This window comes from Primulina eburnea, chromosome 4 (assembly GCF_022965805.1).
Source record: "Primulina eburnea isolate SZY01 chromosome 4, ASM2296580v1, whole genome shotgun sequence".
Lineage (NCBI taxonomy): Eukaryota > Viridiplantae > Streptophyta > Magnoliopsida > Lamiales > Gesneriaceae > Primulina > Primulina eburnea.
The window spans coordinates 32,009,519-32,035,575 of record NC_133104.1 but is presented as its reverse complement, the minus strand read 5'-3'; the positions used below and the strand labels follow the sequence as shown (position 1 = coordinate 32,035,575).

At 36.7% G+C, this 26,057-nt stretch overlaps 2 protein-coding genes and 1 pseudogene across 2 annotated transcripts; all 3 read right to left on the bottom strand.

Annotated features, from left to right (window-relative positions):
- Positions 1–303: 303 nt before the first annotated feature.
- On the bottom strand, positions 304–1,042 carry LOC140829821 (ubiquitin-ribosomal protein eS31 fusion protein-like; annotated as a pseudogene).
- A 3,804-nt stretch (positions 1,043–4,846) lies between these two features.
- LOC140830201 (protein FAR1-RELATED SEQUENCE 5-like) lies at positions 4,847–5,260 on the bottom strand. The gene has a single exon (XM_073193485.1). It carries the CDS (start codon positions 5,258–5,260, stop codon positions 4,847–4,849), a length of 414 nt encoding a protein of 137 aa, XP_073049586.1.
- A 1,915-nt stretch (positions 5,261–7,175) lies between these two features.
- LOC140830959 (uncharacterized) lies at positions 7,176–17,780 on the bottom strand. Its single transcript, XM_073194557.1, is given in 15 exon segments — positions 7,176–7,580; positions 7,971–8,227; positions 8,229–8,794; positions 8,884–9,021; positions 9,369–10,717; positions 10,797–10,879; positions 11,215–11,359; positions 12,122–12,213; positions 12,357–12,405; positions 12,481–12,564; positions 12,965–13,074; positions 13,181–13,334; positions 13,430–13,557; positions 16,921–17,019; positions 17,629–17,780. Coding segments are annotated over 13 exon segments (3,072 nt in total). The 5' UTR covers positions 17,014–17,019; positions 17,629–17,780; the 3' UTR covers positions 7,176–7,580; positions 7,971–8,146.
- Positions 17,781–26,057: the final 8,277 nt, after the last annotated feature.

Sequence of the window (26,057 nt, the reverse complement as noted above, 5' to 3'; positions counted from 1 at the left end):
GACATGAATGAAAAAACGTTACGACGTTATCAGAGTCTCCGTTTACCCATATAAAGAATGTCCCACAACCAGAAATAGATTTAAAAGATAAAAAAATCTTATATTATATGAAGAAGATAAAGAGACCATTGAGGTAGCAGGCGACCGATGTTTTGTCTTAGGATGATCCACAACCAACGCGTATATGCCCATATGCTAAGAATGAAAATATCAATACTACATACTCACCACAGTTTCTGAAGAAACGGGATACAACTCTCGTTATCAATATACAAGGCAATCTCAGATTCACAAATTCAGCAAAGAGTTAGTTTTGCCTCAAATTTCATTAATAAATTCACATCCAATAGCAAGCAATTCAAAACCCACGAAATAAATCTGGCAAAACTTCATAACAAAATCCAACAGCATTCAAAGTAAAATATCCAAAGTCTCAACACATAAATCTATAAAAATAATACCCATATACTGAGATAACAAAGTCATCGCCTTTGCTGATTCATCAATCACCGCTAGCCTTATTGTAGACATAGGTGAGCCCACAGTTACCACAGTAATGCCTATCAAAGTGGTTGGCCATAAAAGTACCCGCACCACACTCGGCGTTAGAGTGACTTCTTGAGTCTCTGCACCTTTCCCGAATCATCCACTTTGTAGAACTGGAGCATGGCGAGCTTAACCTTCTTCTTCTTGTACTTGATTTTCTTGGGCTTGGTTTAGGTCTTCTTCTTGCGCTTCTTGGCACCACCTTGAAGGCGGAGGACAAGGTGGAGCGTGGACTCCTTCTAGATGTTGTAGTCAGAGAGGGTGCGGCCGTCTCGAGCTGATTCCCAGCGAAGATGAGGCGCTGCTGGTCCGGGGAGATTCCCTCCTTGTCCTGGATCTTGGCCTTCACATTGTCGATGGTGTCAGAGGATTCAACCTCGAGGGTTATCGTCTTCCCCGTTAGGGTTTTAACGAAAATATGCATTTTCACCGCTAATTCTTGTGATATCTGACAAATGAATCGAAGATGAGGGCACTGCATCTTTAAGTATTTAGGGTTTCGAATCTGGTTGGGCCTTACTTTGCAAATATATGGGCTCGGAAATTATGGGCTTTCATTTCTTATTGTATTAACATGTTTTTTACATAGATTACTTTACAATTCCTATAATAAAATTTGAATATCATTACATTTTTAATTGAGTAGGTCTCTTGTGAGACTGTCTCGCGGGTCGTATTTTGTAAGATGGATCACTTACTTGGATCATCCATGAAAAAGTATTACTTTTTATGCTAAGAGTATTACTTTTATTATCAATATCCATAGGGTTGACCCGTCTCACAGATAAATATATATATATATATATATATATATATATATATATATATATATATATATATATATATATATATATATATATATATATATATATAACAGAGCCATTATCCACGCCCAAAAATTCAGAACACACCTCACGCTCAGAAAAGTGAATTGAGCGCGAAATTGGAGATCTCGGTCGGGCTCTTTCCGGTCATCTTCGGAAGACGATTCTTAAATCAGAAGAGTACGCTTCTCAGCCGTGCTTTTTTCGGTGAACAAATTCCAAGATTCTAAAATCAGAAGGTAAATATTGGTAGCTGGAAATTTCTTCATCCGAAGATTTTGGGAATTTCGGATTTTGAAGGTAAAAATTGAATAGTAAGAATTCTTTTGTCTCATGCAATTCCTTTTTATGTGTGATTACATGCTTGGATTGAAATATTATACATGTTCTAGTTCCAACTCAATTTGCTATGCACAGGGCCAGAATCAGTGCTATACTTGTTTTGCTGAGTTTTAAAATGATGAGTTTTAAATTTTTAATTGTTTGTAGTTATAATATTTTGTGTCTGCGTGTTGAAAAAATTTGTGAATTTTTGTAAATTTTAGGGGAAAACATATGTTGTCTTTGTTGGACGTGAACCAGGTATTTATGATACGTGGAGAGAAGCATCTTCTAAAGTTACCGGACATAAGGGTGATGTCCACCAGTCTTTCAAAAATAGAGAGGAGGCAAAAAGAACTTATGACGCATTTATGGTGAAACAAGCTGCAGGCACTTCTTCCAACTCTAGTGTAAATGAAAGTTCAAGTTCAGCAAGTTCAAATACAAGGTTAAAAGTTTCACAGACTGAACAAATAAAGAAGTTGCAAGGGATAGAACAAAACTTGGATGAGATAAAGAAGAATTTGGAAGCGATTGTAGAGAATTTGGAATCGATTACAAATTAGTGACCATGATTAAATATGTTGTTGGAAGTTGTTTCCTTTGTTGAATTGGAAATTACATTATCATGTTTTAGAACATTTTCTACGTACTTATAGCAGCAGTAAGCAGCATAGGATAAATGGGTAAGACCAAAGACATGTTGGTATGTGATGTTTATATTTAAGAATGATTTTGCGAAATGTTTGTGAATTGTGGCATTTGTGTACTTTGAAATGTTTTTTTTTTTTTACATAAGTTCATGTCCGAGCAAAGATGCTCCATCTTCCAAAGGGCATACACATGTAATGTACTATTGTGCAGTTGCTATTATAGTCTGTATTTCTTAGTTGAGCTACAGCAAACACAATAAGTCTGTATTTCTTAGTGGAGCTGCAGCAAAAAAGGGATTTTCTACCTTTGTTGTGAATTGTGGAATCAAAAAAATACTGCCCTTTTAGGAGTAAATGAGAGTGTTTAAAGCTGAAGCAAAATGAAAGTTCTTTTCTCAACGCTGCCCTTTTATTTTCGGTCAATAAGCAAACTGTGTGATGCTTTCTCATTCACACATTACAAAAACAGAAACTCATACTAACCTAACTCATTTACTCAATCGGCAAAATGGTAAAATGATATTCTGGAGGTTAACACGTACAAGAATAGCGTGCTACTCTTTACAGTAGCTTGCAATTGAAGTTAAAATGATATTCTGGAGATTAACAAATACAACCAGCGAGCAGTCATCAAATGCGGCAAACACAAAAGTTTACAGAGCAATAGTTAAAAAATTTCAGTAGCACAACATTTTAGCAATGTTATTTATCAGAAATCAGCAGAGCACAACATTCTAGCAATTCAGTAGCACAACATTCCTCAGCTCGATCAACCCCATTCCTGCAGCAGCAATTGCATTAGAAATCAGCAGAGCACTATCTTATTATTCAAAGTATGACACAATTTCACGGTGTTTTTCCAACAAAATATGTAATTAAAGTTTAACTTTAATATAGCACAAACCATTTTAGCATAGCAATATCTTATCAAAATTTAGCACCATACAAGCACCAGCAGCAGAAACATAAATACAGACAGATTAATTTCAATCATAGAAGCTCATTCCAGTTGTCCACATGTTGTTAGAACCTGTAAATATGAAGACGATGATTAGTGAAATATTATCAATGAAACAAAATTTAAATGCATAAAATAATTTATGTATTTGAGTTACCATCTATTGATCCAAAATCTTCTTCATCTGAGTTCTCATCTGTGTTATCATTATTTACAGTTGACCTGATAAACGAACTTTGTCATCCGTACTAATATTAAAGAAATTATTTACTTTTTTAAAAATTAATCAATACATACTCGTCTTGCAAATTTGGACAGTTGTGTTTGTCATGTGACACACCTCGACGCCCTCATCCACGACACTGTCTGTCCCTTGATGTTGACTTCTCCTTCGATGATTTTAGTCTCTTCCCACGTCCTTTTGTTCTTATTTATGAAGGATCAATGATACCAATGGCTCCATCCATGGTTCTCCTACTTTTACTTCCACGGCTTAATTTTCTATTAATATCCATCTCCTTTATTTTGCTATCAATAGAATCAAACTGTTCAGCCAAGAAGTTTGTCCCCTCATCAGTGAAAGATGTAACATCAATTAAAGCTGAAGCTTTACAAGATAACCTCATATGTCTAGACATCAAACACCTTTCAGGATCGTCGACCACATTTTGCTCAGCCATAGTATATAGTACGCCAATCTTTGCATCTTTTGTCCACCATTTGAGTATCTACTTATCAGGTAAGTGGAACACTTGGTTGATACGAAAAATGCTAACATATTCCTACACGGAATACCCTCAAATTGAAATTTCATGCAACTACATGATATATAGTCTCTTTGTATATCATGCGTAAGCAGCCTAGGTTTGGCAGAAAAAGAACCTTGAAAATTAATGATATTGTAAACCCCAAACTCAATTCTGATAGATGCTTTTTGCACATAATAACCATGACTTAGACTAATTTCATTTTGAAACTCCAACCATTTGTTTTTCGTGTATACATTCACCATTTGAAATTACATTGGCCAGTTCGATTTAGCTTTGGTCGCTCGTTCATATCAGTACGATAAGAAACTAACTCACTATGTCTTTGGTGTCGAAGTGCCTTATTGAAACGAATTATAAAATCCATCAATGAGTTCTTGCTACAGACGTACCTTTTGAAAAATGCATGTGAACTTTCAGATCTCTGACTACTTGACATTCCTGCAGAAAATACATGGTTGAAATAAGCCGGCACCCACTTATGTCGTAACTCATACATAAATGACAACCAATCATTTTCTACCAAGTTAGCACAATTCATAACCTCTTCCCATGATCTCTCAAATTCAATAGATGTCGTAGAATGTACAATGACATTTTTTATGCTTTGATAGTGGTCACGAAAAGTCACCGGGTTCAATTTATCTGGGAATTTGTTTAGAATGTGCCACAAAAAATATCGATGTATTGTTTTAGGGAAAAATTCAGCTATGGCTTTCGTCATAGCAGGATCCTGGTCAGTTATGATTAAGTTTGGTGCACCTTTAGGCATGGCTTCTAGAACTTATTAGGAAACCAAACAAAAGAATCAGCTTTCTCATTACTCAAAAATCCACAACCAAAAACAATGGCCTGATGATGATGATTAACTCTTACAAATGTTACGAAAATCATCCCATATTTGTTGGTGTTATAAGTTGTATCAAACACCACTACATCACCCAATGCAGTGTATGCCCTACTTGATATAGGATCCGCCCAAAAACACTGAATAAATCTATTGTCTGAATCAGTCTCGTAATCAAAAAATAAAGTTGAACTCTTGTCTTTCTCAGTCAGAAAGAAATCAATCAATGTATCGGCATCGATACCCTTGTACTCATCTCTAAGCGTTTTCTCATAGTTTCTTATATATCTTTCTGTGCAACCTACATTTTCAGGCCCTCCAGACTCTATTTCAAACAATCGCATTTGTTTTGACAAGTAGGTACATTCACTTCTGCAAACTGTTGACTCAGTGCTTTCTTTGATGCAGAAACATTACGATGTGAGCGTAACAAATGCACCTTCGAAGGAGTTGATAGTGGATGATTATGACTTTCCATGAAGGTACTAACAACCCAACCAAGATTAGTTTGTTCCGTCACAACTGAAATCTTTGACTTACATCCAGTTCTAATCTCACCACGAGCTCTTTCCTTTATTGGTTCATCACTTTTTGCTTGTTTACTCTATCTGATTGCATCTGTATGTCCTTCTTTAAAGCATACAATTTTTTTCCAAATAACTTCATTTGTTTTCTTACGTTTTTTGCTATTGCTCATTCTTGCACTAAAACCAGATTCTCGTGCATATTTGTTATAGAACTAAAACGCCTCCTCTAAAGATTCGAATTTCATCACTATTTTTGGCTTTTGATTGTCTCCAACTTGGGGAATGCATGACAGTTCATCGCCGCTGTTTTCTTCCATTCTATAAATATAAAATAACAAAATTAAAATTGCTACACATACTACTTATTGCACAGAGGCACAAACGAAAAATTGAATCGAGTAGCCCCTTGCAGTAGACATACCAACCCTTTCAAAAGAATATTACAAAAATCTTATTCCTGCAATTCTTTTAATTTTATTTTACTTATGAAACAGTTATTTATTTTCCATTTTCATTTTTCCTGATTAAATTCAGTACATATAGCTCACAGCTTGCTAGCAGAGACGTAACTATATGCATATTCGAAACTATTTGCTCTGCCCTATTTTCTTGTTAGAATACACGCGAAGGTTAAATTCATAAATATTTCTTTTAACCATACAAGCTGGAAGTAAATCTAGAAATCTAGAAACAAAAAATTTTCTTGGAATTTTATAATCATATAACATACATCTTCTGATTTAAGAATCTTCTTCCGAAGATGACCGGAAAGAGCACGGCCGAGATCTCCAATTTCGAGCTCAATTCACTATTCTGAGCGTGAGGTGTGTTCTAAATATTTGGGTGTGGATAATGGCCATGTTCTATAGATTTTGTTATTTATTTTTTTTAAAAAAAATTAATAAAAGAAACTGGGCGCTTAAAAAAATAAAAAAAAAATGAAAACATAGCTAACGCCCAAGAATACCCTATATCCCGTAACAATATATATATATATACTCTAACTCGATTTGAAGTTTTATCATGAAACTCGAGTTCGGTTCGTTTTGAAATTACTAAGCTCGCGAATAACTTATGTTCATTTGTAGCTCGTTATATTTAACGAGTCTGATTTGAACTGAAAAAAACTTGACTTGTGTGTAAACATATGATCGCAACCTAAATGCGTCGAATGTCAGACCAGTCAAACAACATCAATTTTGTCGATGAACGACGAGAGCCCCATTAAACCTTGGTATAGAAACAGGCACACGGGTGCTATGAAGAAGTCTTTTTCTTGTATCTTGCATGGGTTGAACTTTCTACTCTCCGTCAGCAGAATAATTAGTTACTTTTGTTGTATTCCTTAATTTAAAATTTTCAAAATTTATTTTCAACGACCGGAACAGGTGGATACACAGAATTTGGATCAGAAGAAGTTCCAGAAATGAAATATATTCACTATCAACAACCAAAACTGAAATGCAAATCGTTTCACTTGTACTTTTTCATTTGCAGTTACATGACAAAAAAAATTATTATTCTACAAGCGCAACAATTTTGGCCACAAGTCCAATCTAGTATGTTAAATGAGAAAACTTCGTTTGGGAAATTCGCTTTTAACAATCAATGGGTAAAAACAAATGCACGTGAGAGCCAATTGGCTTGTTATTGTGTGCTACTAGAGATGGACATCCTCTGTGTAGACATATCCTTACCAAAATATTCTCTGCGCATTAACAAACATAATATCGAAGAAAAATCTGAAGATGAACGAGACGATTTCATATGCTTAGAAACGGTAAAAATTACATCTACAAAAAAAGACAACTACAGGACGAAGACAGACGACCAAATGGTAAGTTTTTTGTACAAACAAAGGTCTGAACTTTTAAATTATAAGAACACTTCTGAGACAAATAGTACATCGCTTGCAACTCTCCTGACTTCATAACTTTGTACACGAAAAAGTTATGTATGTGAAACATCAACAGCCTTCTGCTTATATATAAGCATATATTAGTAAAAGCAATCACCTTATCTGAAATAACAGATCTGATACTTCAGTCCAATGGAAACAAACGCTCAAAAACTTAAGGATCGCGATGTATAGCATTTGGTTGCAGCCCCTCACTTTGAGCCTCTTAGCTCCTTTCACCTGCAATTTAGTCGTAAAACTAAGAATGAAATCTCCTTATTACTGAGTTGGAAGATTTTAATATGATCTTTGTTATAAATGAAATGGGTAAGGTACAAAGTTGATCGATATTTAAAAACGAAGAGGAAAAAGAAAGCATCGGTAAAACTTAAACACGAGTCAAAAAGTCGAGTGAAAATAATATTAGTTGGCAAAGATTTAACTTGATCAAATTTTGCTAAAAAATGATCTCTCCACTCTTAAAAAAGAACATATATTTATTAATTTAGCACTGAGAGGTAAGATACACCATTCGTTGCCTACGAATCATACAAATGCAAGCAGAGGATCACTAACTAAAATTACAATTTAAAAGTCGGGCATAGTAAGAATAAACATGTCAAAAATTACCTGTTGGTTTCCAGACATTGTATGGGAAGGTTTGATCTTTCACCAACCTGAAAGTTGCCCAGTATAAGACTAATCACCGATCTCATCTCCTTGAATGGTAACATTCTTGGAACTTTCCGGTGCCTTTATGAGAGAGGACACGAGAGCTAATTAATGGGTCATTTGCATTTAATACTTCACATAAATTCATCTAAGTCACACGATAATCCTATTTCATCACCCATATGGTCAACAGCCAAGTAAAAAATAAGACGCTTAAATCCCATAATTCCCATTGTACATATTTCCAGAACTGGGCATGCGGATCTTTGAATCTTCATAACCACCATATAACTTATTAAATCCCAATCTCTCGTTTCTGAGAAGTTCTGCCATACCCAAATTATTAGCACCAGGGCCCTCATTCCACCCATTCCATTGGCCATTAGAAGCTATTGCATTTCTAGGCTGAGGATACGTAAACTGGGAAAATGGAGAGAAATTGTTGGACAGGGTTTGCTCCATAACCCTTGATCGAACTCCATAAGCATCAGCGATGGAGGAAAAACCATTCCCAAGTTCGTTAATTCTCTGGTTTGTGTGTGGAGGAAGAGATCTTTGCAAAAATGATTGGAGCCTTGCCTCCTCGAATGTATTCAATTGTGGAGAATAACTGGACCTTACGTCTAGGACTGGACTGTTGATGCCACCTGGAAGTGTGCCATGGCGAACTTCCAAAATTGCAGGATCCATGAATTCAATATCACAGTTACTAAAAGTATTGCTACTTGGAGGTGTCTGCCACTGATTTCTTGAAAAAGAGGAGGTATCGAGTATATGATTTCCTGCACGATTTAGAACAAATAATAAACAAAAAAAGGTAAGTTGTGAACAAAAAAACAATCTGTAAATATGCTCAGCCTAAAAAACTCACCTGATAATGCGCCCAAAATCTGATCTGCCCTTTCATATGATGAGAAACCTGGAGGTGGCGTTCTATTAGCAGCTGAAAATCCTGGAGGGGCAGATATCTGAGATCTTGAAACTGTTCGAAGAATTGGAAAAGAAGGAACTGGATGAGACAGCGAAAGAACTGAAAATGAGATAAATAGTCATCCAATCATTCATCTTAGTTCACTCAACATTACAAATCAGGTTCTTCAAGTAACCTGTGAGAATACGGAAAATTCAGTAAGCATCTAAACTCGTCAATGTGAAACCGTGTATACACTTCTCTATCCATCTTTATCACAACAACTTGCCTCGTTGTCTTAGTACTTGCTTAATTAGATGACGATCAAATGTGAACTACACGTTCTCAGTTGTTAAGTGAAATTTCATGACACAAAAAGTGCACTTAAAATAAAAGCCAAGTAAACTTATTAATGAACAGGGGAACAAGAATAAGTGAGAACCTACCAGAAAGCTTATAATTGGAGATATGAGATTGATTGTTGGCAAAAACATCAGATTCGGTGCCGCCTAAAAAAGGAAAATTATTGCGAGCAGCAAACTTATTATTATCAAGATGCATGCTGTTGCTGTAAGGGACGTCATTGCCAAAATGGCGCTGCTTGAAATCTTTTTCCAAAAAATCACTAGACGTTCCAAAATGGGTTGCTTGGTTCGTGTCCTCTCTAGCAAATGAAAACCTTGATTGGTTGCTGTTCTGTATTTTCCATGAACTTGATACTCCAAAAGACCCTTGTGATTTATCAGTTTCACCTAACAATTTGGCAAGGTTTTGAGGTGATGTTAAAGATTCATCCAATGAATCAAAATCCATGGACAAAATATTAGATATAATGCTGTTCTCCCCCATATTACCAGAACCCATGGCCACTTCACCTTCATATCTCCTTAGCAGTAACCTTTTATCCTTGCTCGGAAATAAATTAGAATATTCAACATCATTAGCATCGAGACTGTTGAGCCTGCTATAAGGATGCCCACCAGACGACTTTGAAGGAAAATTAGAAGCAGAAACTATCAAGTTATCATTCCTATCTACAACTTGCCCGCATAAATCAACACCGTTAGAACCATCACCAGAATTTAACACAGAAGGAACAGTAGAAAGCTTTGGCATATGAAACAAATTGAAAATATCTGGTAGATGATTTATGCTGGCAGTAACCTCAGGATCCTTGAGTCTTTGGTTATCAAAAGACAAGTAGTCATCTTCCGTCTCACACAAGTTGACTTGTCTAGCTTGAGTGGGAATCCCCAAACCAAACTCAGACAGGCCATCTGTGACACAGATGGCATTAGTCATATTTGCAGATCTTCCAGGTGCCTCAGAAGTCACCACTTCTTTAATTTGCTCAGGATAGTTATGGACGCCAATTGACAAAAAATCAGAGCATATGTTCTCAATATTTTCATCAGTGGCATCCATAGAATTGTTGTCAAAATCAGGGCCACAAGACTTTAGGGAAGAATCAACCATCTTCGTTTGATTACTGGATGACATGGTTGTATCGACGCCATGCAGATGCTGATTTAACTTAAGCACTGCAATGCTATCAGGTTTTGATTCTTTTTTAGCAGATGCTAAATTTTCCAGCTTAGTTTTATCTAGAGATACGGTGTTTTCTTCTATAGGAACCAACTTTTTCACAGTATCGGTATGCAGTGAAGAAACCTTAATCATGCTTGCAACTTCAGCAGAAGATGCCACCAGACCATTACAAGTATCAGGTTTAAGTGGCCCACTGGAACAGAGTGTAATTATGGGCAATGACTGATTATTGAAAGAACGAGTTCCCCTGGAAACACAACAGAATGCTGAGAGACAGAAAAAATTAGATGAAGAAACTATAGCCTAGCCAAAGTATGACAACATACCACGATGCTCCAGCTGGAAGAGCAGCAGATCTACCTGAGCTACTATTTGGCGGAGATACTACAGCACCACTAGCTGAATTTTGCTGACCAGGGTGACCACAAATAAATCAGTTGGAAATATAGTATAGACATTCTTTAAATAATATATTTCAGGTCATGATTGCAGCAGGAACAACCATTATCGATCATCAAAATCATCGACTAAACAGGTCAAATAATAAGGTCAATTACTTGACAGACAGTACTAGCCAATATCTCTAAAAACCAGCGATTTTGTCTGCATGGGCTGAATGCAGCAGACCCATGAGATATTCCCTCAGACAAAATAAAATAAATAAAAGTTGTAATACCATAAACAGAGCTGGTAAGCACCATTAGCTGGAAAGCAAGTACTTTTGTTAAGAAAATAAGTTCTTACATTTGTACTTGTAGCAGTTCCATTGATAAGCTTCCCTGAAAGGATAGGGCTGTTATTGAAGTTCTCATCTGCCGGTGGTGGTAACACATTTCCTGAACGACGTTGCATACTGTTTGTGGCACCAGTAATTTGTTGAACTCTACTCCTTTAAAATCATGGTGTTAAGTTAATTTAACTACAATAGCAGTAACGATGAAACTCACAGAAGATCATAAGAAAATAGGAAAAAGAAAAGGATATATTACACGAAAGAAATAGAGAATAATCATATTGTAAGAATCAACCTTGATGTACAAGAAAAATTAGCAGAGACTTGATGCCAAGTTAAAAACTTGTAAAACATAACCCAAAAATAATTTCCAAAATCGGCATCAAGCCTCAATGAGAAATACAACGTTCAAAAATGCAATCTTGTGCTACACAAACTCATTTTCAGAAATTCACAAGCATATCTCCAAATCGAAATGACAACTAAGAATTGAGTTAAGAAATTATTTTGAAACAAATGTCAGCTACTTGACAGATCAAACATTTCACCTTGCAGAATAAATTTTAACAATCACTTGAATTGGTTCTCTGCAATACAAATATTTACTTCAATGTTTAATCTTCACAGATAGATCAGAGCCAAAGACTGTAATATGCACATAGATCTGGGAGCACACCACATCATCACTATTTTCGCACGAATCATTAAACTGACATGGCAGCCACTGGAATGTGTAAAAAAAGTATCAAAATATGAAATTGTTCTAAATGTCTCTGTTTAAGGACAGAGACTTTTAATTCACATGAACGTCGCGTAACAGATTCACACACGTGCACAAGATGCAAAAACAGTAACAAATGGGTCAAATAAATATGAAACGGAAAAGAAAGAGGAACAGAGCATCTGACATGGAAATACCTCGTGTCAGCTGATATTACTTCATCTTTAGTAAAGCTATCCTCTTGCGAACCAATTTCATGCAAATATAAACAATCAGGATTGCTGCAGGGCTGGACCAAATGGTACAATTTTTCATTAGCAAAACTGGTAGATTCACCAATATGCGCATATTCTGAAAATATCTTCAAAGGACAATTCAGAAACCTAAGTGAAATGTTTTCCTATTTTTGACTTGAAAGGTAAACATGTTTACCATATTCCTCAGCCACGCATGACAATATTTTGTGGTTCCAAAGCATGCCCTGCAGTAATGGCTTTCAAAAAACTAAAGGATGACACAAAGCAATAAAAATACACAATTAAAGAATAACACTTACTTCAGAGGTCTACCATCCAAAATAAAACCATTTACTGACTGGATACAGCGAATGGCTTCTTCCTCCTTTGAGTATGTTATATATCTAGGCCAGGAAAAAAGGCAAAACGTGTTAATAACAAGAAACAGAAATGAGAGAACAATATGGTTTCTTACTGTAACCAAATATACTAAGAGACCTGACACCATACGAAGCCAGTGCTTCCAAACATATAAACAATGGAATTTTAATTAAGTTCAAACTAAGATAATTGGCTTCCTTTCTAGCAGAAGTATATACGAATCTTTTAAATAAAATAAACATGATATAATTTCCACCCGAACTTGAGAGCAACAGTACCACAGCCAACGTCGTCCCACATCCTTCAAACATACAGAAAAAAGCTGCTCTGAACATTAAATAGCACAAAATCCCAAAATATTTTTAAAAATTCTAAAACAAACAAACTACAATTTAGGGTTTAGAGTGGTTATTTGGAACATACACACTGCATGTACTATTTGCAAAATGTTGTATGGCACCAGTGGCGGTTCGCGATATAGAAACCTTCAGCACCTTTCCATACTGGCCAAAATATTCCCTCCGCTGAAGAAGCTGCCATAATGAATATCAATATTAACAATAATACCGACAGAGAAACAACAGAAAATAAAACCGAGAGAAGACTCGCAACGTAAAATAAGACAAAGAAAATACTAACATCCTCATCTGCAAAATTAAGTGGCAACCCGACCACATAGACGAGATTCCTTTGGATAACTCGTACACTACCCAGTTGCTTCCTTCCCTCGGAGGTTTTGCACTTCCCCTTATGTGACTTCAGCTTTTTCTCTACGCTCATCTCTGAAACTAGCCTGTAATAACCATAAAAAATATAAAATTAACATAGATCGACATAACTTAAATTTAGACACGTGAAAGGTATCATCACGAGCATCAACTCAATTACTTTTCACAATTTGCCGTCATTCCAACAATTTTTTCCTTGTTATAAGGAGTACGACATGCTGGACAGCGTCCTTCTGTCTCATCTTTCTCAGCCATATCTATTATGTGATGCCAGCACCAAACACATATCTGAAACATAGAAATCATTCATAGAACCAAATGAGAAACCATGATTTTTCTCCCAAAAGTCGCATTAAATAAAAAAAGGTTTGAAAGCAAAATTGAGAACGTGAAATTGAACACCCACTAGAGAAAGCGGACAAGAAATAGCAACTACTTTTCAAATTTCCACATTACAGGTTTCTGAAACACTAGCTTTAGCAGCAGTCACTTTAATAGCTATAGCATTATTAGAACTACAAAAAATTCCATCTACAAATTTTTCCTATATTCTTGCCTTAAACTGTTTAACTGCATTTTAAAGCACATTTTTCTTAACTGAAAAGACAACCATTGTGCAGAGACTGTAAGTAGTGTAAAACATGCATTCAGAGCTATCATACCCACACAGCTGATAATAACTCTGCCTATTCTCAAAGTAAAATGATTTCGGTCACCCTTCAGTGCAATAATTTCAAGAAAGGTGCCACACCATGACATCTAGTGATGTAGTGCATGCCACAATCATGTGTTGAAAAAACAGCCAACCACAAATACCAAACAATAGCAAAAATGTGGTGGTCTTCAAGAGCAAGGTCATGACAAAATAAAACTTTTAGTATTAGAGATAGCCACAAATGTGAATGCAAAATGAGATATATCTACCTTGTACAGCTCAAGAACATTAGTACAATCAAATTTATTTTTAATTATAACAGTTTAGAATATCAAATGGACAACTCATAACTTTAAAACGAGTTCCTCTACGGTAGGATTGTAATGACCCGAATCCTTGTTTTGAACGAAGTATTAATTAAGAGATAATTAATGAGTTGTTAATTAAATATTATTAAGAAATTGATAATTCGGGATCAAGCTGTTGAATTTAAAAAGAGATAACCCAATCTACTTCAGATTTCATTATCTCGAGAAATCCAACTAGACAAATGAGATTCTGACACGTGGCAGATAAGATTGATTCGGACATATGAAATAATCCGGATGCAGCCTATAAATGGAAGCTGATTCTTTTATTTCCTACACCGCATTCTTCAGAGAGAGTTCTAGTTATATCTTAGGTTTTCTAGCCAATTTCTAGGGCACTTTGGTGTCGGGAAGTTTCGGAGTTAGTGTCGGCTCGAAGAGAGGTCAGGAAACTGATATCGAGACATCATCAGCGGGCTGATGACGGACGTAGGTATAATCCTAAAGCCTTAAATAGTGATTTAAGGATCATTAGGGAGAACCTTGTAGCATGTTTGATCTGGTTTGATAATGATTTCATTATGTTGATATTGTCTAGGTTCAGAGCTTTCTGTCAGATTATTTTAGTGAAGTACGTGATGTACACGACTGAGATATCCAAGCGTAGTATACACATTTATATGCTGCATATTTATCTGTTGCATGATACATGTTTTACTGCTTTGGCATATTATGCATGACATATCATATTGAGCCTGATATTTTTGGAGATATACCTCGTTTGTTGGTGCCGCTCAGCCCTATTCTGTATTATGGACGATGGGACATCGAGAGCTACAGTGTCCGATGGGACCCGCTGGCTCTGATGACCAGGACATTGTAGGTCCACGTCTTGATAATAAGTGTGAGATCCAAAACATGCCTAGGGCAGATCAGAGACTAAACAATCAGGCACCTCTAGACTGAACATGAGATTCTTGACTTCATCCTTGATATCCAAGCATATTGCATTTCGCATGCATTATATCAGTTTGTATACTCGTACATTCTCGTATTGGGCGATTGTCGCTCACGTCCTTGTTTTCATCTTGGGCACCCCATTCCACGGGGCAGGTCTTAGGTTGGACAGTTCGGACGACCGAGGCAGTGGCTAGAGCAGTTGGGTTTTCAATGGTGATCCAGTGGAGGTTTTATGTTGTTTATTGTTTTCTCGTTCAGAGTTATGTTTTCGTTATGGTTGTATTAATGTTTAAGACTTCTGTTATTGTTTTGTTTTCGTTTGGGTTGTAAGATGATTAAGTATTTGGTTTCCGCTGTTTAATTCTTGTTATTAAGTTTAATGTTTCATGTTTATTAGTCCGTTTGGTAGTGGCTCGGGTAGGGGCGCTACAAGGATAGATCTCCAAGAGCTTAGGGAGTGTTTGCAACCTCTAAAACGAGTTCCTCTACGGTGGGATAGATCTCCAAGAGCTTAGGGAGTGTTTGCAACCTCTGGTCACTTTTTTTAGAGGCTACAGGCACTCCCTCAACAGGATCACTTGCACTTCTTCAAAGATTGAGTGCAACTTACTCAAATAAACATGCAAGACTTATGAAAAAAGGTACGTTCAAGGCTGTAAGAAACTAAGAAACAAGCAAAAAAAACAAGGTTCTAAAATTCTCTAGTTGAGCTCGGGTACCAGAAAAGCGCCTAGGAGGGGACTAGATGCCGCTAGACGGATTTCACAGCATCAACAATCTAAATCACATACTATAAATCAAACGCAATAACATCAAATTGAAAATGCGTTCAAATTACACAACTAATAGAATATCACAAATGTACTTCACTTCTTCTCCATAATTTTCAACTTCTTCGTCATCAGGCACAAACTCAAAATCATCTTTGTGTTCCTCCTCTTCTTCTTCAAATGCAGAAATCATCCTCATGAAATCCTCTCACTCTAGATCGTAGATGAAGATGAAGTTTGGTGTGTTAGGGAAAGCCGACAAATCGCATATCTTGTTAGACTTTGTTTCAGAGCATATAACAAATTATCTTTCATTTTTTAAGGCTTCTAATTTTAAATTAAAAGTACAAAAAACTTTTCAAAAAAAAAGCCCAAAAAAACCTAAAAACCCTGCTCATCAACGGCGCCTAGGACGCAGTGGAAGATTAGTCGGCGCCAAGGTGTCCGTACCGCCTAGGCTGGCCGACTAGTACTTTTCGCTGCGGACGGCCGGTTTTTAGTGTCTAGGCAACCGTTTAGGCTGAATTTTAAAATATTGAATATATATGTGTGTGTGTGTGTGTGTGATATATAGACGGCAATCTTGCCAGAGAACATATGATATATATATATATATATATAGATATAGATATCATACATAGACGGCAATCTTGCCAGAGAACATATCAAACAACAAAAGCATCTCACACTCTCTCTCCTCAATTCCTTAATTCTTCTATTGCACGGGGAACTTGATTAATATGTTCACGTGCTCGATTGAAGCATCATTTTTATAGAATGTGAAACTCAATCATTAATAATTAATAAATAAAAAGTAAAAATCACAAGAAAAACTTAAACAATTGGTATTCTGGACCAGAGTATAAAGCACATCGTTTTCAAACATTCTAAAACTGATTCCATTGATGGAAAAAATTCATCTCTTTGTTCCACTTTTGTTACGCGTGAAGGAATATACCTCGTAGCCGCACTTGCAAGGTTTTAAGTGCTGATCAGTTAAATCCATCTCCTCAGCACAGAGGGGACACGTCCTTTCTCCTCCTTCACTCATGGTTGCCTGAAAACAAATGTAAAGTTTAAGTAGATAATTCCCAAATATTACAGTAGTATTTTACATATTTCACAAGAATCAGAAAAATTTACCAATCAAAGCAGCTAAATTGAATGTGTTTCCACACCTAGCACTCTAAACAAATGGACAAAACATAAACAAGACTAAAATCCCAGAAAATATTTTATTTTTTAAGCTAAAAAATTAACCAGAACACTAATTCAACTTAAGAATAAAATTCAATTTCACCAACCCTATCCAAAGTCAAACCTAAGAATCTTCACCCACGATCAGGGGCAGTGCATCCACCTTCACAAAATCCATTTCACCAACGACTCCACCCAAAAATCCAAAAAAACAGACCAAAAATTGGACCGATGCAAAATTTCAGTTATATCCAGAAGAGAGCTATATAAAAAAAATAAATCCAGCACAGAAATACTCAAAATATTGAAATCAAATTCGAAACAGACACTTAAAAACAGCAATCCTACTTAAACCAATAATCAAATCAAGAAAAAACCCAACGGAAACTACTGAAGTCTCAGTTTTCCATCTCCAACATAAAATTAGGGATCGGGTTGAGGAATTTAGATAGGAGATTCCCATACTTACAGAAGATGATTGGATCGAGAAATGAGGTGAAGCGATGAAGAGATATAGGTGTGGATACAGAGAGAGAAAGAGAGCCACAAAGACTGAAAGTAGAGAAGAGAGATCGAGCGAGCAAGAGAGAAGGGTGGATGATGGGCCATATATGATTTGGATAAACGGGTCGGGTTTGGAGTTACTTCTAATTTTATTATTGGATTAAATATATACATTTGTTACAAATTATTAATTCACACAAAAGAGATTCGACATAAAATCTCCATTTGATAAAACCATTGGTCCATAAATTAATGGAAACTCAAGTTTTGTCTCATCATATTATTGGCAGTAAAATTCAATAGCAAAAAATTTGAACAGAAGAAAATAGTAAAATAATAAATATTTCTGATTGGATGTCTATTGAAGAAGGATGGACCTCTGCGCCAGGAGATTTGGGCCTTCTTTTTTTTTTTTTTTTAATGTTTTTTAATTAATATAAATATGTATTAAATCTTTTAAATAATAATATTGTATAATTGATGAGTAAAATTAAATCGTGTTGATATAAAATATAATTCATAATATAATAAAAATTAAAATACAAAATATTAAGTATAATAACTAGTAAACAAGAACAATATTCTAGGAATATATTTTTAGTGTAAGATTTGAAGTAAATGGGTTGGAAATGAATGTTATATTTAGTGCAAAAACTGCACTATTTTGGTGCAGAAATTACACCAAAATAGATTTTATGGGTTGGAGATGACCTTATTAAGAAAAAATCAACAAGAAAAAAACTTCATGAAAGAAAAAAGTACGGGATTTCTCACTATTTGTTAACATCTTCATTAAAACTTTTTTTTTTATGAAATATTGATGTGAACCAAAGTATCACAAACAATAGAATTTAGAGAAATTTGATTTTGAGATTTATTAAAATATAAGAACTCCTTATACGAAAGCTAACGATAGCATATGAATAAATAAAAAAAAAAACTAAAATCTAATCTAATCAAGATTTTGATTTAATTAGGAAACGAAACAGTATAATTCTAAGTGAATAAAAAGATTAAGATAAACGAAATAAACTTAAGATAACCTCTTAATTAATCCCTATTTGCATCAATATCTCAGATTGGAAGGATTCGTCCTCGAATGTGGATCCCTAATAGGACATGTGGACTAGAACAAATCGGTGCATCAAACAGTAAGGGCTAAGTGATATAATCTTCAACGATTTATTTTGCACTTAACTGTACAGGGTCAAGGTGAGGGTCCATATTGTCAAATTTGAGTTGGACCTTGTTATCCAAAAGGCCCCGCTTTGCAGCACTTGGAAAAACGGACGCACGATGGCTAATGGTATTTGTGGAGTGGAAAAAGTTCTAGGCGACAACAATCAGCAATGTGAAGGTGAGGGGTGAGGCTATATTGTTGAACAATTGGGTCATGTCCGTTAGAATAGGTGTCCAGCGAGTCAACTTGTGGTTTTGACTTTATTAACTCTTATGTAAAAAACAAATTTTATTTTAATGATATTTTACGGTTTTATCTAATTATGGCACTTATTTCATCTGTATAATCATGTAAACTGCATCAATAAAGTTCTTTAATATATTATAGATATCATGATATATGCATCTCAACGTAAAATCATGAAATTCATTAGGAAACGTCATATTGTAACGTCTACTCCTTTAAAAGTAAGGAAATAATTTTTTTTTTCAAAAGCTCCTATTTTCAAAATAACAGTTAAAGAAAAATATAACAGGAAAAATGATCCTGAATATTTGACAATGAAAATAATGCAGTTTAAAATAACTAAACTCATCCAAAAGAAAACGTAAACATAAACGAATAAAAATCTTAAAATCATCAACGTATGAAAATGTTCATCTCCTCTCAAATATCATAAATCATAATGCGGAAACACATGCAGTCCTCAGGTCGTGTCACCGCACCGGTCTGCCTACTCAGAGTTCGACACCTCCAGTCCTCACACCATCAAGCTCACCTGCATCACACACGCTTAGTGAGTCTAAAGACTCAACACACTTGTACCAAAAATAACAAGTACATATACATGGCACAAAGCTGTGAAAATACCATACTCAACATATATTTCGTGAAATTAAAATCATGAACATAAACGTGCAGTATAAAATCATAACGTGTGAAAACATGTCATCTCATGTCAACATATACATATAAATTTTCTTTCAATTGAATTCAGTTCATTAGTTGTGACTTTCGTATCAGCTCTATTCGATGGATCCATCTACGTATAACCACTGTACCGGGCGACGGGGACATCAGCGACAGCATTACCCGTCCACTGAGCCTTGGCCTCAGCTCATCATATCTCATGTTATCTTATACATATACATCGTCAGTCACAACCAATTCTCATCCTTCAAAAACATCATCATATTCACCACTTAATAAAAACATGCATATACGTAACTTTATCCTTAAAACCAAGCATGCACCGTATTTATCATAAATTTCGTAAAAATCATAAATGTGATGCGTAAAAATTTAAAACATGATAAAAATGTGCTCAGGGCGCTACAAAGACAAAAAATCTCACCTCAGGTGCAAAATGACCATTTTGCCCCTAGAAACCAAAAATGACCATTTTATCCCTGAACATCTAAATTTGTCCTGAAGCTTACCAAACTCCTTAAAACATCCCAAACATATTTATAAGAATTTCTTAGATGTAAACTCGAGTTCGTTTCAAAAAGATTTCAAAACTTAGTCGATTCATTTTGAAACTTGGACCGAAGTCCCGGTTTTAGCCCGAATCAACCCGAAACCTAACCAAATATCTTCCAACTTTTTACCACACCTTATAAACACTTTAACAATCCTAAAATCTTAAAATCAGGCCCTTAAACCTTCGACTGGTAGGCCAGCAAGCTGCTGGAAAATTCTACACGTTGCCCTTCGAAATCCTAGTCGTCGCACCTTCTTCATTTTCGATCCTAGCCTACAACCAATGAGACCAGCTATTAAACCATCTCACCTAAGCCACTCTAAGACCCCTCTGGAACTGCTGAAAATCGCGACCACAGCCTCAAGCAGCCCGTAACTTCCCTAAACTCGTTAGCCACCAAAAGATACACCCCCGCGGCCCTCTACCCTGATACAAATGGCTCTAAATGAAAAACCAGCAGGGTGTGGACCTCCCCTAGCCTCGTTTGTACCCTCCTGGATCGCGCCTCAGCATGGTTCAGCCCCTACCCGATCGAGCCTGCCCTAACTCTACCATGACAACCGAAAACCCTAGCCACACAAGCAACAACCTTCGGCCCTCACCATGAATCGAGCACACACCAGCCTCAAGACATCGAGTCCCTTAAATACATCATGAACGTCCCTAAATAACCAAGAGTCGGCAGTCCCTTGCAACCAAGCATAAAAACATGAACAAGGCTAGAAAAGAAATGCAAGATTCATGTCGACATGTATAAAAATGCAACCACAATGTGACTCATGCAATTTTTCCCAAAACACGTAAATATCCATGTATTATCAGTTTTTATGAAGAGAAAACAAAATCATAGGCATGCCTTGATATATTATGAACGAAAACGAGGAGATTCGCTCGTCGGGGAGTCACCAGAGAAGCGTGGTTGAACTTTTATTGAAGAAAAATGGAAGAGCCGATTTTTCTCTCTAACTTGCTGCTGGAAACAATGTTGGAGGCTGGAGAATGGAGGGGTGGTCGGCTGATTTAGGTATAATAGGTTTAGGTTTAGTTTAGGGTATTATTTAAAGGGTTAAACACATGATAATGAGCCCTTAATTGTATTTAAAAATTTTAAAGAAGGCTTAAGCCCACTAAGCTTAAAAATAGGCCCATCAAGCCCAAACACTCTCCCAAAAAATATTTAATTTAGGTAAAGTTTTTGAAAATATACCTCGAACACTCAAAAAGTCCTTTGTTTCGATAAAATTCACGTATCAGTTAAAAATATGCTCCGACGGGTAAAAATACCCAACAAAGCTCATTTTTTCAAATATACATTTAAAAAATCTTATATTAATTAATAAAAATTAATCATGTAATAAAAATAATTTTCCTGATAATTCCCCGGTCTCCATTCCTCGTTCGAACACGAAATGCATTTAGGAACACTAATGCATGAACTTTTAAAATTTCATGAAATAAATTCTATCATGCAATAATTATACATAAACTGCATAAAAATAACTAAACACATAATTAAATAAAAATCCTAGATTGCATGTATTCATATTACGTGAATTAAATTACTGGACCTTACAACTCTTCCTCCTTTAAATAAAATTTCTTCCTCGAAATTTAGAACGTACCGAATAACTCCTGCTAGCGACTTATAATCTCAGTCTCGATCTCCAAGTAATCTCCTCCTCGGAACGATTCAGCCACTTGACCTTGACCATTTGGATCACCTTGTTCTGGACCCTCTTCTCCTGCCTGTCCAATATCTGAGCGGGTCTCTCCTCAAAAGACATATGTGTTGTCAGCTGAAGTTGTTCATAGTTTAGCATATGCGAAGGATTCGACATGTACTTTCCCAGCATAGAGACGTTAAACACATTATGAACTCCCTCCAGATTCGGCGGTAATGCAACTCTATAAGCAAGTGTCCCTACTCTCTCTAGGATCTCAAATGGTCCGATGAACCTAGGGCTAAGCTTGCCCTTTGACCTTCACAAAAACATGATCCCCTACTGCGAACTCAAGATCTCACCGCCTTTGATCTGCATAACCTTCTGACGGCTCTATGCAGTCTTCATCCTATCTTGAATCCTGACCACTAACTTTGTTGTCTGCCTGACAATGTCCGGACCCAACTCTGCTCGCTCTCCTACCTCATCCCAATAGACTGGCGACCTACACTTCGTCCCGTAAAGTTCCTCGTATGGAGCCATACCTATCGATGCCTGGTAACTTTTGTTGTATGTGAACTCCACAAGAGGTAACTTCGGTCCCAGCTGCCCTGGAACTCGATCATGTAAGCTCAGAGTAGGTTCTCCAGAATCTGGATCACACTCTCTGACTGTCTGTCTGTCTGAGGATGAAAAGTAGTACTGAACAGTAGCTTCGTACCCAACGCCTGATGGAGACTCTTCTAGAATGCAGACGTGAATCTCAGATCCCTGTCTGACACGATGGACACGAGAATCAAGTGCAGTCTGACTATTTCTCTTATGTACAGCTCTGCATACTGAGTCATGGTTAATGTTTTCTTGATCAGTAAGAAATGAACTGATTTAGTGAGCCGATCAACAATCACCCAGATGACAATAAATCCTCCAGTAGTCCTCGGAAGCCATGTAAAAAAATATTAAGGTCCAGGAATTTAATTCACGTAACCTGAATTCATGCAATCAAGGATTTAATTTTAAATTATGTGTTTAATTATCTTTATGCATTTTATGCGTAATTCATGCATGATATGATTTAATTCATGAAATTATATAAGTTCATGCATTAGGGTTTCTAGGTGCATTTCACGCTCGAACGAGGAACAAAGACCAGATAATATTCAGGAAAATTAGTTTTATTACACGATTAATTTTTATTAACTAATATAAGGTGAGTTAAGGGTATTTTTCAAAAAATGGGATTTTATACCCTCATGATTTTATTTTTAACGGCACGTAAATTTTATTGAATCGGAGGACTTTTTGAGATTTCGGCTAATATTTTCAAAATCTTTCCAACGCAAAATATTTTTCGAGAGTGTGTTTGGATTTAATAGACCTACTTTCTTTTTAACTTTAAATTTTCAAATTACGGCCCATTAATTGAACTATTAACCATTTAAATATTATGTAATTAACCCTAAACTAAACCTAATCCCTCCCTAACTAGTTGACACCCCTTTCAGAATTCCATACTCTCGGTTTCAGCAAAATCTCACCTAGGAGGCCACGGCCAAGCTCCATTCTTGAAGGAAAAATAGTCTCCCGCACTCGTTATTCGATCCCATCGCGCCTATAACATCAAAGGCATGCTTTGTATCATCTTTTCTTGCAGCACACACGTTTTATATACTGATGTTTGTGTTCATGCATAAAAATATCTGATCCAAGCTTGTCCTTGAAAGATTTTCGGTTTCAATGTGTTTTCTTGCAATCTATATGTGTTGCTCACGATTTTTCTGAACTTGGTGCAAGGGGCTGCGGTTCTTGATTGTTAGGGGCTGCTAGTGGTGTCAAGGTGCTGTCTTGGGATTTAAGACGTTTTCTAGACGCAACAAGGGGAGGACCAAGAGGAGGGTTTCTTAGAGGGTGGTTCGGTTCTTGGGTTTTAGCGTGCAAGGGCCGAACCAAGGCCTGTAACAGACCATGTGGGATCTGATCCATGGCTGAGGAAGGCCTGAGTGCTGCTGGTGCCACCCCTGGGACAGATCGAGCGTGAACTAGGAGGAGGGGCCGCGAGTTGGCTTTTTTACAGTGCTAGCGTGGGAGCACGATTTCTCTTGTGCATGGGGCTAGGCCTTTGTTGCTGGTAGGCTCCTTAAGGGCTGTTCTAGGTCCTAGATGACTTGATTCGGGGTTGGGGGGAGTTGGTACGAGCCTAGGGGTGCTAAAGTGCGAGTGATGCCATTTCGGGTTTGGGAAGGGAAGTTACATTTTTTTCAGCAACTTTCCAGCAGCTGTAGGTGGATGGTTTCATGAGTTTAGGGGCCTGAATTGTTGGGTTTTAGGAAATTTAAGTGCTTTTAAGATATGATAAGAAGTGGGGAAAACATCGGTTAAGTTTCGGTTCGATTCAAATCAAAACCAGGACCTCCATTCCAAGTTTTAAAACAAATCGAATAAGTTCTGTATTTGACTCTAGTTTACGTCTATGAATGCTATTAAAAATGTTTTGGGACATTTTAACGAGTTTGGTGAGCTTCGGGTCAATTTTAGAGGTTCTAGGGTAAAACGATAAATTTTGGGTCCTTAGGATACACCTCTAAATCTAATATCTGAATTTCTGACTGAAGAGATCTCTGCGCTGACATCTGTGCCAAGACTGCAACTTTTCTGCTCAAAGCATCTGCCACAACATTAGCTTTCCTCGAATGGTAGCTAATCTCACATTCGTAGTCTTTCAATAACTCTAACCACCATCTCTGTCTCATATTCAGCTCTTTCTGCATGAAGAAATACTTGAGACTCTTGTGATCAGTAAATATTTGACATTTCTCGCTACATAAATAATGTCTCCAAATCTTCAATGCAAAGACAACGACAGCTAACTCAAGACCATGAGGCGGGTAGTTCTTCTTGTGAAACTTCAACTGTCTGGAGGCATAAACTATAACCCGACCATGCTGCATCAAAACTGCTCTTAAACCGAGCTTAGAAGCGTCAGTGTATAACACAAAATCGCTTTGCCCTGCTGGCATGACTAACACTGGCGCTGAGATAAGAGCTTGCTTCAAAGTATCAAAGATCTTCTGGCATTCTCCACTCCATATGAATTTATCATTCTTCTTAGTCAATGAAGTGAGTGGCACTGCAATCGAAGAAAATCCCTGAATAAATTTCCTGTAGTAGCCTGCTAGGCCTTGGAAACTACGGATCTCTGACACATTCTTCGGCTCAACCCATTCCTTAATCGCTGCCACATTAGCTGGATCCACCTCGATACCACTGCTAGATATTATATGACCCAAAAACGCTGCCTTCTCCAACCAGAATTCACACTTACTAAAATTTACAAACAACTTGCGACTCTACAAGACCTGCAAAACTGTACCCAAATGCTGACTGTGCTCCTCATGGCTCTTAGAGTAGATGCGAATGTCGTCAATGAATACTATGACGAACTGATCTAGATAGGGCTGAAATACTCGATTCATCAATTCCATAAAATTTGCTAGAGCATTCGTCGGTCCGAAAGGCATCACTAAGAACTCGTAATGCCAATATCTAGTCATGAAGGTTGTCTTATGAACATCTTCATCATTTACCTTCAGTTGATGATACACTGATCGTAGATGTATCTTAGAGAACACTGTAGCTCCTTGCAACTGATCGAACAAGTCCTCGATCCTTGGAAGTTGGTATTTATTCTTGATCGTTACCTTGTTTAGTTCTCGGTAATCGATACACAATCTCATGCTCCCATGTTTATTCTTCATGAAGAGTACTGGTGCGCCCCATGGTGAGAAACTAGGGCGGATGAACTCTTTATCTTGGAGATCCTGAATCTGCTGCATGAGCTCTAACATCTCAACTGGAGCTAAACGGTACGGTGCCTTCGAGATTGGCACGATGCCTGGCATAAGTTCAATGGCAGACTCCACCTATCTCTCTGGTGGAAGGCCTGTGACGTCATCAGGAAAAACGTCAGGAAAATCTCTGACTATTGGTACGTAAGATATAGATGAAGTGAGGACATCAGGTGCAGAAATAATACTGGCTAAGAAAGCCTGACACCCCTTGTGAATAACTCT

Excerpts from the sequence above, each read along its gene's own strand:
- LOC140830201 (XM_073193485.1), bottom strand. The coding sequence starts at position 5,260 with ATGCGATTGTTTGAAATAGAGTCTGGAGGGCCTGAAAATGTAGGTTGC.